The sequence below is a fragment of the Rhodnius prolixus genome, unplaced genomic scaffold (assembly GCF_049639745.1).
Source record: "Rhodnius prolixus isolate KJV_2025 unplaced genomic scaffold, Rpr scaffold_12, whole genome shotgun sequence".
In the NCBI taxonomy this organism is placed as follows: Eukaryota; Metazoa; Arthropoda; class Insecta; order Hemiptera; family Reduviidae; genus Rhodnius; species Rhodnius prolixus.
Genome location: NW_027411635.1, coordinates 17,612,701 through 17,627,139, shown reverse-complemented (window position 1 = coordinate 17,627,139; position 14,439 = coordinate 17,612,701). Strand labels below are relative to the sequence as shown.

Below are 14,439 nucleotides of genomic sequence, written 5' to 3'. Positions count from 1 at the left end.
GGTTAAATGGAAACACGAACTAATATAATACATATTTTAGTTTTTGATGTACCTATTTGTGCTTTCCTAGACATGGCAGTGGTCCTGAAAAGAGGTTCAGAAATAGTTGAGAACATTCAGCATCGAAAAACAGGACTTGTTTGTTTATATGGAATAGAGCAATCAATGGAGTGTGTCCAATAGACTTCAGTCTAATGAGTCTTCAGTCACAAGAGGACAGACATTATTTTGAAAATATGAGTGATTCAGTCTGCACTTCTTCTCCTAAAGACTCCTCCCAATTGAAAGAGTATAATGTGGGTTTGGCTTGCTCGAAGACTCTGGCAGTTCACATAATTGGCAAGTGTCCCTAATTTTTAGTGATGACTTTGGGTTTAAGACAATTTAGGAAAGAACAGAGCTTTGCATGTTACATTGTTCTTGGGCAGGGAATAACTAGGATGAAGTGGGAAGTTCGATGATTCCCATTCCCAAGGCTTATCCATACACGCCTGAGTTATAAGAATGAATCGCTTTAGTGCTTGGGTTGTTGCACTGAATACGCTGAATCATTTTAAGCAGGCCCTTCTTGGAAAACGTTGGAATACTTAAAGACAATTTACCTTTGATTAATTTTATAATATTAAAGATTTAGGTAATTATATTTATTTTATTTTGTTAAAGAAAATTAAATTCAGAACCTATAATATACTAAAAATAAACTAACAGAAAACTATTAGGTCAACAAATAATCGACACAATAATGTTACAATATTATTTGGTAGCCCTGCTTCTATTCTGAAATCGTTTACTCCGACATGTATATATATATTTTGTAACAACCTAATATACAATTAAATGAAAGGAATAGGAATACATTTATGATACATAACAGCGGCACATATTGCATGCAGTTAGTGTTATAGTGGGAATAGAGTACAATGGGCATAATGTAACAATACAAGGGGTGCATGCGTCCAATGTTATCAGTAACCAAACAACTTCGTGCAATTTACCACTGTTTGCATTAAATTTGCGATGTTTCTCATTACCATTGTAGTTCCAATTGTACCATCCAGATAAGGGTACATGGAGAAGAATATGTGAGCAGGGAAAACATACTCTAATACAGAAAGATTTGACAACTATGAGGATAAAAAATCTTTATTCAATTTTTAGTAGTTTAAATTTAAATAATTATGCCTAACAAATAAATAAAATAATAATTTATTAATACAAGCCACTTTTTATAAGTTGACATAGCAAACACTTTGATTTTAAATAATTTTTACAAAATGGAAACTTTAAAAAACATATGAAAATAATAGGAGTTAATTAATAATAATAATTATTTGAGGGCAAGATAAAAAATAAATATTGGGAATAAGTGGGAATCGGTTCATTATTAAAGTACAATTAATTCTTTTTTTCCAAAATGAAAAAGATGTTGAAAATTCTTGATCTTGCAGCAGCGTGTTGCCTCAACTTGGTGCAGGTCATCCAAATTTTTTGAAATAAACGGAAAACAAAAAAAAAAAAAACAAAAAAACAAAAATTTATTAGAATTTGAAAAAAAACACAAAATATTTCTTTAAAAGTGGGAAAAAATAAAGAAATAATAAATAATAATAAAGGAGAAGAACTTAAGACTGAAATTAACTGTTAAGATGCCAACGTTTCGACATACTCTCCGGATGCAAAAACTCTCTCTTTGACACTAATACTTAATTTTACTAAAACAATCAGTTGCGTGATTATGAATGAATGCCCTAAACGGTCTGGGAGACACTAAACATGGCAGCTACGACGGATAAACTCTAAAGACTACGCAACTAACCACATTTTCATGCTGTGATGTTTGATGTTATACACAGAAATTCAAATGGTAAGGTGTTTTTTTTTTTTTTTTTTTTTTTTTTTAAGATCAAACCGATTTTACTGATCCACGTTATACATAGAAATTTGATCAACTTAATTTGAGATCAGCAGTTTACCCATCCCGTAGGGGGGGAAGTGGGCTAGCCACTTCTTCAGGGATTTTGGCGTCCCTGCGGGTATCCCAGCCAAACAACACATATTACTGACATCACGAACACATACACATAGGTTTTGATGATGTTTGCAATTTATTTGGGTTTAGCGAATCCAAAGTCCAACTTTATCCCAAGCACACAAACTTAGCCTCCGCTTATATTTAAGCACAACATACATTAGGGAGCCACTGTAGATCTTTTAGGACGCAGTGGATTTAACTTATAAACACAACGCTTTATAATCTACAATCTATTAGTTTAAAAAGCCGTCTCGAAACGATTTTTCCATCTAGTCCATTTTTCTGACCTCAGCTTGATCAAGATCTTCCGTTGTTACGCCCTATCCGGGTGTGTATCTCATACATTTCCCGTTTAACTTGAATGTATGCAGAAACGTTGGCATTTAGAATAAAACACTTCATTTCTGACGAACCTCACTATAAAATAAAGGAACAAGATTAAACTTTAACGGATGATAAACATCTAACATTATAAATAAAAAAATTGTAAATAAATAATTGAAGCGCATGGCACTAATATAAATATAAATATATAAAAAAAGCTTGAGGATAAGCAGGGAAATTAAAACAGCTATTAACCAATCAAATAATATTAAGCACACAAACACAAAATGTTTAGTGGAAATATGAGTGTATTATTTTACAACTACAATACCCTGCTACTATGTGCATGCTTACTAAAAATTACAAAATTAATTTCTTTTTTAATCCTATCAGCTTCTTCAGAGAGGATTCAGAGAAAGTAAATCTGAGTCAAAGAAGTTCAAAATCACGTTTTAAATTGAAATTTTTATTATATTGTAAATAGCTTCTGAGATATCGTCAAAATAATATTTAATAAATTAATAAACACAAACAGCAGTCCAAATATAAAAATCTACAAATTCAAAATAGTGAGTAGTATAGCTAGAAATGGTAGTTTTCCAGAATAAAAAAGTCAGGTTAGGTGTGACACTTTTTAGAAAACAAAAATTCATTTTAATAATAGTATAATAGTAGCGTTTTATAGAATATTTTACTATAATTCTGGAGAAAAAGGCGAAGAGATACTTATTTCAATGTTAAATCATTAAAAAAATAAATTAGCTAAACGTTGTCTCCAAACATTTAAAGTGATGAATTTAAATGAAAGACAGATTCAGAGTAGCCAATAAGTAACGTTGATAATAAGTTTTTTGACTTAAATCCGACCACAACTATTCAAGCACTTGCTGCAGAACTGACAGTGTCCAAAAACATCTAAAGTCGTCAGGTCCATGCCATGTAATAGGAGATGTAGGTCAGCGTGACCCATAAATTCACACCTCAACAGGCGGTCTATTCTTTAAAAACAAATTCTGACATGCTCTCCTACAAAAAAAGATATGTAATTTATTAATTTCAGTTGAATCCTGAAGACAGATGGTGGATTGATTGGTTTAAGTTGATGCTAGAGAGCAAGTTGGAAAAAAGTTGATTTGTGCTTTTAAGAACTAAGAAGGAGTCATTCATTACGAATTTGTACTTCCTATGACTTCTGTCTTTTAATTCCTCAGAAAAATAGGAAGAAAGTTGCAGAACAAAGAAACCTAGACAAAATAGACTCGAGGCAGTGAAACATCGCTAATGAAAATTAAAAAAAAAAACACCTTTTTTGAAACTTTAAAAATTTTCTGAATTCTATTAATTAAAAAATATACAACATAAATAAAAATCAAGATGGCTACCTCAACGCGAAGTCACTGTCAGCTGTTATATAACCTCAATAGAACATAACCTCCGACATAGGATCAGCAGAACCACAGAAGTAAACATGTAACCGAAACATTTGAAAAACTGTACTTATACAATGAGCTAACTACCAAAACAAAAATTCAGACTGTGTGAAAGAAATAGTGAACAGGAGATCAAAGCACATATAGCATAAACTTATTGAGAAAAGATAAATTAAGTAGCGTAATTAAACAATTAACGATAGATTTCTGTTATTAAAATAGGGAGTTAAAAAAAGAAGCTATCTGACGATAATGTGCTATTAAAGTTGCTCTTTTAGAAAGAATGTCAGTATTAAAGGGCATCGAACACTTGTAGAACTCACTTGTAGAGCCAAGCAAGTAGTGTCAAATAAAATGTGACTAGTCAAATAGAAAAATGTGCGAAATGAGGTGACAGAGAAGTCAAAAGACTAAAAAAAAAACAATTTTAAATGCGTTCAACACCTATTGAATTTCACTATTATTAATTTTTTGTTATATTAAAACAAGACAATTATTACATGTACATTTGAACCTTCAAAAACACTAATCTAAAAGTGGTCAAAACAGTAAGTGGAAAATTACAATGAATGTCTATTACGTAACCTCAACAGAACATAACCTCCGACATAGGACCCGCAGAGCCACAGAAGTAAACATGAAGGAGTTTTGGAAACCCAAAACCATCTTAAAGATAGCTCAGATCAGAAAAGAATAAGAATATTAACCGAAGTTTGAAGATCGAACTGTAATGCTGGGGAACTTAGAAACCGCTTTCAAACTGTTACGATCCTTCATGATCATCAGAGCAGTCTTTAAAAAAATTACAGCTCACAGATTTCCTGTTGTTTTTAACGTCTCGAGTTTGCTTATTTGAATAGAACAATAGAATAGTAGCTTTTTGTCAAATGAGTTCGCCAATCCTGCATTCAGTCACCAGGCGAACGCAGAAGGTTTTGGGTAAAGATTAAGAGAAACATTTACATCCAGCTTTTTTACCCAATTTCTCTTTCCAAGTTAGATTGATTACCCTAATATATCAAATAAATGAGATTTCTTTTCTTGCCCGAGATTACTTTCGGGAGTAATGCAAAGATTTACGTAATATATAGAAGATGAAACTCTACAGATAGAGAGAGACCTATACATTTTTAAACATGATAGGTGAGAAGCAAATCGATTTTTGTAATTTTACTTACTCATATTTTAAATAAATATTTTAAGTAATACGCTTTTAAATACATTAATATAAAGTGTCAATGACTTTGAAACCATGATTATTGTAGAAATAGTCAAAACAGCTGCGTGAGATATGTAGTTTGGTTTAAGACTACATTAGGACCAGATTGTAAACGAAAAGGCGATTTTTATAAGATGTCCATATTTTGTGTGTAAAGGATTTTTGGAAAACAGGCAACAGGCGCGTCAAAAATTTTGTGAAATGATGGTCAGTTTGGAACGGATTATACTCTTATTCCGAAAACAGTCCATGGAAAGATGAAACTTTGATCCTCTTTGGTAAGAATCTCACGATCTAAATTACATCAATATTCACAAAAAGAGACAGTTGAAAAGAATCCAGTACAATCTAAGTTATGACAGTGAGTTCGAGTTATTATGGAAAGGGAGACGAAAAATGTATAAATCATTACTTACTAACAGTCGTTTTAATTTTTAAGAATTAGCGTTGAAGTATAAGTACAAAATAAAACTCATGCTTTAAATATTTTAGGAGAAATTAAAGCTAATTTTTTAAGTGTATTGGGAGAGTTACATCACACCATCCCTATAAATAATTGGAGAGGTTATCAAAAAATAGCTGATTCAGACATTTTATGAGATGATTCAACAATAGCTGATTCAATTAGCATACATTTATCTTATAAAAATAGATTAAAAACAACAAAATTAATAAATAGGAATATAGATGAAATATATATGAAAATCAAGTTAAGGTTCTGTTACACTTGTACATTGTGAACAAACTCATTTTAAAACGCTTTAAAGTATTAAATAGTAAATGGAAAAATAATTCATACTTTCTAAAGCGCAAAGTTACTGGCAAAAAAGTACTTTTTATGTATTTAAAATATGCAACAGATTAATCTTTATTGAGCTTGGTATCGGTTGTACGTGATTATCTTAGAATATCTATGTAGATGTCAATTCCCATTAGTTTAATAGTTTTTACTATTATTTTATTCCTTCTGTTTTTATTAATAATAATAATAAAAAAAAACAGTGAAGAATAGTACCTAGGTTAAAAGAAAGCCCACCGTTGTTTTTCCTAAATGAATGTTTTAAATTTATGAGAGTTAAATTTCAATAAATAATGAGTCAAAATATCGGATAGTACCTGGCTAGAGGACCACTCCTTTTAGCCCTTTGACCAAGTATTTTTTCTACTATGGGTAGGTTGCCGTTTCGCGCTGCTTCCAGTAGTTCCTGGTCCTTCCCCATAGCTATATTCCGAAACTTTCTATCAGTCGAATGAAAGAACCGCACAACACTTCTCTCTGTTTAATATATATATTTTTTACATAATTATCACATTTTACAATAACTTCCAAACCTCACTCATTGATCCAACAATAACAAGACACCCGTAGGTGAGGACAGCGCTACTAGAGGGCGGGTTTCGCAACTGTTGCTCAGCTGGTTGAAAATAGAAATCAATAAAATCAGTTGGGACTAGGGAGAGATGTTTGTTTGAGTCAGAGCTAGCCGAATAAGTTTGTGTGGCTTCACCCGGTTAACTTTGTTTCGTTACTAAGAACACTTTCTTTAATTTATTGTAAATTTTTCTTACCTATATATATACCTGATTTTCTGCTAACATTTTTTAACAAACTTATTAATTTTTAAACAACTGAAGCAGTGGTTTATATAAACTAAACATGTTTCTGTGGCTATTGTTATTGTTTATGTTTCAAGCAGATGCAATAGAGACAGATGACAATTTAATTGAAGGTGAGAATATTGCGTTAATTTTTGATACAAGTGTATGTTTTTGAAATTTTAATACTTTTTATGTATGTATTGGCTTATTTTTTACTTTTTAGCAGCTTCATTTTGTTTTAATTCTAAGACTGACTTTGACTATTTATTCATTTTAGTGTTATTGTTTTAGACCGTATCTTTACTTTTTACCTCATAAATACTCGTAATAATAGTTTTAGTTTGATCTAAAGCATGATATTCGGCAGTAATGAATATTTATAAGTCAGGTTTCGTTCAGTTTAACGAAATAAATATTTCACTTGCCAATTAAGTATTCTAAGCCAATTCTTATTTTTCATTTGTTTCTGTACATGAATTAGCAAATTTATTTATCTATTCACGCAAAATATTATGTATAAAATAAGGTTCTTTTGAATTGATTTCCGTTCATAAGGTTACATCCATGTATTACTTTGTAGGTACTTTATGCTAACAGTTTGAGTCTAGTTTATGTGTACCTACTACCTCAGATTAAATGTGTATCATTTCAGTGTCCGCATTTTTCATTTTTATCTTTAAAAAAGTTAGTCAGTTTTGACTGATAATAGAATCACAGTTCGCTGATTTTTCCTGTTGTACTGGGAAGTACAAACCATAGATAATATATTTGGAGGAAAAAGTATGCTTAATATTGCGTAATAGCATGGGAAATGTGGGGTATGTGCATTTACCAGTAATTGTACATATCTGTGTTCATATTTGCTTTTTTTATTGATATTATTATTATAATATTCTTAATTAACGCGAAATTCGAAGTGATTGGTGCCTGTAGGCATTTTGGTGCATGCCGGTTTCCGGGCAGTATTTCCTTAACCACAACACTCAATCACCAGAAAGTGAATTAAGAGAGAGCAGATAGGGGTAGAAAACTGGTTTTGAAACCGTTATCTCCGCGCGGGAGTTCGTGCACCCTCCACCGATCTAATTACTTACTTTATTGTATAATTTCTTTCGTTTTCTTTCTCAGCGGAGATAATGAAATGTTGAAAGCAGCAAAGACTTCTTTTTTCTGTTTCCCTCTTTTTCCGTATAAAACAACTTCGTGCTTAATATCTATACATTGACATGTTGTTATTGGTTTAATCGGCATTGTAAGTTGAGAGGTATTACGTTTTTATGGTGAATTATTGCAATTATTTCACAAACTGTTGCTTATAACTCATCACATAGATATATCTACTTTTTGAATGTACAGACCCATTGACCATAAGTGATTCTGGACTCAGTGAATTTGGTTTTAAATGTAAATTTCCTCTCTAAATCTGTCTGCTGTAATAATTTGTAATTTGTTAAGGGGGTTTTGGTTAAATCTTATCAGCATTGTCATTGCGGAAAACTGTCTTTTTTCCTTCATCACCTCAACCTCAAGTTTGAAAACTACATTTTTAAGATGTACCAGTATTTCAGTTCGGTGCCACTTATTTTATTTTTTTTAATTTTCAGATGGTGGAATTGTGATGCTCTCACTAAAAAACTATACCATTGAATACGCTAGTAAACAAGTAACATTGCCTGCTAATGCTAGTATTACTATTCAAGTAACAGAAATCTCAAATAATGTCAGTTTTATTGTCTTACAAGTTCATACATTTCTGTATCCAGTTACACTAAAATACACCAATGATATTACAAACAACAACAATGTGAACGGCACAAATATTGGTCTCGTTAAATTCACAAAGTTGAAATCTACTCTGATCTTTTATTTGAGAAGTTTTCATAATTGGAAAATTCACGCATTAATTGCAGCGGTTGGATACACTGATAAAAGTAAGTAATGATTTTGGTTTTTGATTTGCCATCAAAAATAGCATTAGCACAAATTCAAACCGAAAAATACAAGCCTACGTTTTATAATTATTGAAGGTAACGTAAGATCTTTGGTTTCACCTTTTATGAGATTGCGAAAAGCATTTTCTTTTGCTCGGCTACAAGCCAATATTGGGTCTAGGCCTTCTCGATCCTTTTCTCTCCTTGTTTACTGTGACGACTTTCCAGTTTCTTACATCTGACAAGAATATATAAGCTTCTCATATCGATGTGCCTATTAAAGTTTATACCTAACCGTATACGTCTAACGATTTTTTTTTTCAGAAGCTTTACAGTGTATTTATATCTCTTTTGTTCCACGCTTCAGAACCATTATGGGGGAATGCCCTATATTAAAGTATTGTGAAGAGTATTTTTTATGTTTTGATTGGAAAAATCATTTGGTTGTCTTTAAATATCACTACTTTTATTCGCGTGAAAGCTCTGCTGTTTTGGTAATACTTCGAAGGTTAAATCAAAGACTCAAGAAATCTTCTTATGTTTTACTAATATAATAATTATTGAATTTTGAATTAAAAAAAAACAAACCTTTATTGAAGGTCCTGTGCCAGGAGGCTGTGCTCTAGCATCACCAACTGAGATGGCGCCATATTTAGATATTAATTATACAGACTCAATTATAAGCGTCAATGGTGGCCCTTCTTCGTACAATAGTACTACATATTGCAATAAAACATCAGGAGTAAAGTATACATTCTATCATACATTCGTACCTGAATGGGATTTCACTGAAGAGACTTATTTCACTAGTATATTAAACATGATGACCTATGACAGTGTAATCTATCGCTCTTTAGTGGTGAGTATTTTATTTATTTGTTTCACAGATTTATAAGTTACTTGTTCAGTTACGAACTAATTTTTTTTTTTTTTTACATTGTAGGCTTTAGAAGCTCCAACAGGACCAATTCTTCAAAGACTCTTCAGTAGTTATCCTGGAATTGGAAGAGTTTTCACGATTGTAGCAACGGCACCTAGCGGGGCCGTTTCAGTTTATGTACCTACTTTTACTTATTCCTGCAACATTACTATTAATACCGATTCTTGTGGATTGCCGAGTAAGTTCCGGTCGATAAGTAGATAGGTAGTAAACCTCGAAATCTGCTGATTGCTCCTAAAAAAACTTTGAAAGCATCAGTTTATTCGAAAGCATCAGTTTATTCTTCTCCGAGTAGCTGAACTTTCAGCTAAATAAACCCTGAATGCGAAAAGAGTATCATGCTGTTTCTTTTTAGCGTTGCAATATAGCATTAAGCGCTGATGCATTTTATTAGCCCGTAGAAACTTAGGTAATAAATGAACTTTTTCTTCTGTCTCTTGTTCTACTACCAAGCAATTTTGTGGTTTACCACAGCCCTTAGCATTAGTAGTCCAGAGGTGTCCGGACGTCTATTGGCACAGGGATGTGCAGCTTCTTAATGCTTAACGATTCTCCGTCATGATGTCCATACAGTCTTGAAGAAATCTTCTGTACAGATATTTCTTATGAATTCTTCTGATACATTTTTTTTTTTTAAATTATGATTACTTTTATCATTTTAGTGACAACATTTGTGAAGGTTGAAAATGCTCTGCTAGCTTTTGTTGGGTTATTTATTTGCTTTAAAGGGCATAGGTATTATCACACAAATCTATTCGTCATGGGCTCTGTAACTGGGACTTTTGTATCATACGTTCTACTTACAAAATTCTTACCAACGGAAGTAGGTAAGTCCATTTTTGGTCTATTCTAGTCCTCTTTCATTCCCTAATTTAATATTTAATAAATTATGTATCATACAAATTATTTTATCTGTTTGTAGATTTTATAATGATAGCGACTGTTATTGGAATGGTGTTTGGCGTTATATGGACTTCAACGTGGTGGTGCTTACATAGCCCTATTTTATCTGTTGTTATACCGTTACTGAACTGCTGCTGTCTCATTACTGCAATTTTATATTCAATTATTCGTGGTGAGTTTTCCTCAGTATGGAGAAATATAGGTTGTAGTTTAATCGTTTCTGTGGTGTGGGGGAGTGGTGGATAAGAATATTACAACGCAAAATATTTTTGCTTCCGAATCTCCTCCATAATCTCCCCACATAGCATCTGTAGCTCTCACATTCTAGGACCTCCTTTTTTCAATTGCCAATGAAGAAATCCTTCAGTAGATCATTTCTCGTCATATTGTCGTAGTGATACTGGGTAATAAATTAACTTTTAAGAAATCTGCTTAATCCGGGATGTAAAATCCTGACAAAGGCAATTTCAATTGCCTTTCACGGAGCACCACGATGATTATAGGAGTATTTAAAAAGTGGCTAAAATTCTTGCTCATGAATGGTACCTTTCACCATTCATTATTTTATCTACTTACCTATGAGAACATATGTGATGTTCTCGAATAAACTTATTTTTTATCTTTTTAATGACGATGTGTCGAGAGTTTCCTTACTAAGGGCTTTCTCAATATCTTCAACTTAAAGTAGAACCTATTTTTCCCGCCCAAGACATTGAGCTTTGTTAGCTTTACCATTATTTTTCTCTAAACACCATTTTCAAATATTCTATGACTTCTGTGGTTCAGTGTCGTCTCGATATTCGATAATTTTGCAATCTTATGTTTAGTTTTAACATTGTTTATGGTAAATATTGAATTTTATTTTAATATTTTGTTTTTGTATTCTAAAATTTATTTTTTCTTTAACAGATCTGTTACCAGTATTCGAAAGTGATATCAACTATTGGATTACATTCTTCTCTGTTTCATTAATGTTTCTGTTTTTATCTTTACCTCGTCCTCTTTCGTCAAACATATCAGCCTGTTGTGTAATTGGTGCATTTATGACAATTGTGCCAATTGCTATTTCTGTTGGCTCAAGTATTGCGTACGTGTTTATCAATGTAATTCGTCGTGCTACAGTCAAAGGATTTAATCTGGCAAATACGGAATTTCCCACACAAGTTCCAGGTGAATACATGCAAGCATTTTGGTTTTTGTTTTTGTAAATGAAAAATACACTCGGTTGCAAAACAGAAAAAAAAAGTACCAGGTTTATTTGTTATCAGTTTAAAAATTTTCAGTTAATTATATTTTTTTTACATTTACAACTTCTATATTGTTCTCCTCATTACTTTTTATGGGGCTCAGGGAAAGAAATGAATCAATTAATTCCAAAAAGTATAATTAACCCTGTGATAAAAAATTATTTTATTAGATATATTCAAATAATTGTCACGGTATTTATGTCTTATTTCATTGCCTTCTTTGAAAATATTGTCTTCGTTTTTCCTCGACGTGTTAATGAGTTACTTCACCGAACGTATGCACAACGTGTTGTTTTAGGTTAGTTTCGTACTGCTAGGTAACTTCGAGACCGCTTTCGACTACTTAAGATTTTTACCTTAAGCTCCAATTCTTAAAGCTCAAAATTAATTATTCTTAAAATTATCACCCTTTTGTGCGATATTCACCTTGAGTTCAGATGAGCAATTGGGAATCGTACATATTAGTTATTTGAGCTCGCTAAACCTTCTCCTTTATATCTTGGAGTTTTCTGACAGCTTGCCTTGCATTTGCCCATTTGTACAGAGAGACTAAGTAAATGTCCTTTTACGAGGAGATTTGGTCCCAACCTCTAGTCATTAGACATGATACCTAATGTTTTGGATAATGTCGGGCAAAAGAGATTGACCCTACGCTTTTATTCGGGAATCGGCGTGGCATTATCTCCAATAAGTGGGGTGTGTCCCTTTTTTGCACCTGAGTGTATTTAAGGGGGAAAAATCTGTTTATTTTTATTTTATTTTCTAGATACCGTGCTATGGCTGTTTGCTATCCTGCTAATATGGCTTGGAAGATGGAGACAGATGGCACAGGCAAAGAATCGACCTCCATTTCCGCCTACACCGGTCGTATTACGTCGTGACGACCCTGAGGAACGCGTAAATCGTGATGTTCATGATGAAAATACCTCACTTATGGCTGATGCAAATTATCCAAATTATACACTTGCTAGTGAGAGTACAACTGCGGGGTAGATCTATTGCATTATAACTGCATTTTTACTGCTCAAATCATTTTAAAATTATTGAAGTATAGAAAAAAAAAGGAATTTTGATTCAGAAACAAAATTTAATTTTTTGATCTTTTTATAAATTGAATATATACGAATATATTGGGTTCCTATGTACAAAAAACATAATTCAGGTATTTCTCTAACTTTTAATTCAATGAAAGTAAAAGGGAAAGAAAGAGTGGCAACGCCTTGACTGGAATGTCGGGTGATACCAAAGGGAGTCCAGGCGGTGCTGCCCTTAGTTGTCTTAACAAGTGATTACTGGCCGGTGTTAGCGGAAAACCATTGATAAGGTCCTGGGCGCTTATGATCACTTGTGCAGACCCACCTTTGTTAAGAGTAATTAAAAATTATAAATAAGTACAAGTAAGTCCCATTTAGAGAGAAGACGTCATTTTTGTGAAATTATTTAAGAGCACTTAATTTATATTAATGCTTGCAGTTTAATCGTAACTTCAGCTTAATCAACTTTTGGTTTAATTTCAAGCTATTCGAAAAAAAGTGAAGAATAAATTAGTTTTATTATTCGTTAACTTACTGAACAAGTTTAAGAAAACTGTTCCCTTATAATGAATTCTTTTAGTTGAATAATCTGCACCATTTTTCTCTCTTGTTGCATTAGTTTTTAAAATTCATCGGATTAGAAAAGTATAATGGAAGGGAAGAATGGTATTAATCTTGCCCAAACTCAAGTCAGAATGCTAAAGAAAATCTAACATGAGAATATAAGTTTATTTAAAAAAGATGAATTTCTAAGTGCTTCGACTTTTCAAAATGATGAAAAAGTGGACTCCAATTTTTTTAAAATTTGGATGTAAACTAGTTTAAACTAGGTAATTTAAATTTTCAAAATTACTGTCAAATATTGACAAAATATACATCGTGGTTTAATTTTAATTTATTTTATAATAGTTATTAATTTTTTAAAGAAGTTATTTATTAAGTTATTCTTTGTTTGTGATTGGAGTAGCTTATGATAATGTCCATTCTTAGCAATGCTGGGATACATATCTTGATTATCCATTAGAGCTTGCTTGTTTTCTTTAACCACTTGTTCGGTTTCGAACTCTTTAAAGAGATTGGTTCTCATGGCTGTGAAAAACCCGTCACTCGTAAATGTCATTTAAGGAACTCAACTATATTTCAAGCAATTGCTTCAGTATGTGTCTCTCGGGAATAAGCTTAAGCCTAGTTGGAAAACGGGAACGCTGACCTAGAGATACACCGTTTTCCTCAACTACCTCATCACATTTCTATGGGCTGATCTTCATATCATCTTGACTTTCTCGTTTTATAACCATGGTTGCCTAGGAGTACCCTCCCAGTTTCTCTAACTCCTTTTTCCCCCATTTTAAATTTTTCTGACGCGAAATTTATTTGTAACGACTAGAACTTCAAAACAGTGTTTGAGGGTCCGCCACTTTGCTGATTCGCATGTTCTTAGAAACCCATGGTCAAACTTCTCCTGAAAGTCACAAATCTCATATTAGTTCTAAGGTGCTACAACTTAGTTCCAACAATTTTTCATTGTCTGAAACTATCAGCAAATTTAGCTCCAACACAGTAACTTACGTCTGTTCTCGAAAACCATAGCACATGCTATGACGGTTATTTTCCATTAAAATGGTTACTGGTTCTACGAAAACTTTGGAAATTTCTTTTTTTAAAAAGATTGTGCCATCTCTAGTTTTTTTAAGTTTCAACTAGCATCTGTATTTATATCAGTAGTAGTAGTAAAAGAGTTTATTGAACATATTTTATATACAAAGTAAAGGAATGCTAA

General features: G+C 32.3%; 2 protein-coding genes across 5 annotated transcripts in view; one reads left to right on the top strand and one right to left on the bottom strand.

Moving 5' to 3' along the window:
• Positions 1 to 6,366, bottom strand: part of LOC141461850 (ankyrin repeat and SAM domain-containing protein 1A-like) — a 49,593-nt gene extending 43,227 nt beyond the window's left edge. For all 4 annotated transcript variants that reach the window (XM_074143248.1, XM_074143249.1, XM_074143250.1 and 1 more), the window contains exon 1: positions 6,122 to 6,366. In XM_074143248.1, the coding sequence (XP_073999349.1) occupies positions 6,122 to 6,225 (104 nt within the window). In that variant the 5' untranslated portion in view covers positions 6,226 to 6,366. The remainder of the gene's footprint in view (positions 1 to 6,121) is intronic.
• A 94-nt stretch (positions 6,367 to 6,460) lies between these two features.
• LOC141461851 (transmembrane 7 superfamily member 3-like) lies at positions 6,461 to 12,763 on the top strand. Its single transcript, XM_074143252.1, has 8 exons — positions 6,461 to 6,735; positions 8,209 to 8,535; positions 9,135 to 9,394; positions 9,479 to 9,653; positions 10,138 to 10,302; positions 10,398 to 10,550; positions 11,288 to 11,548; positions 12,392 to 12,763. The coding sequence occupies exons 1-8, from the start codon at positions 6,663 to 6,665 to the stop codon at positions 12,616 to 12,618; spliced, it is 1,641 nt and encodes a 546-aa protein (XP_073999353.1). The 5' UTR covers positions 6,461 to 6,662; the 3' UTR covers positions 12,619 to 12,763.
• The last annotated feature ends 1,676 nt before the right edge of the window (positions 12,764 to 14,439 follow it).

Bases quoted from the DNA above. Each gene is read 5' to 3' on its own strand.
- LOC141461851 (XM_074143252.1), top strand. From the start codon at position 6,663: ATGTTTCTGTGGCTATTGTTATTGTTTATGTTTCAAGCAGATGCAATA. The intron at 10,551-11,287 runs GTGAGTTTTCCT...TTTCTTTAACAG, and splicing joins TTTATATTCAATTATTCGTG to ATCTGTTACCAGTATTCGAA. The intron at 11,549-12,391 runs GTGAATACATGC...TTTATTTTCTAG, and splicing joins ATTTCCCACACAAGTTCCAG to ATACCGTGCTATGGCTGTTT.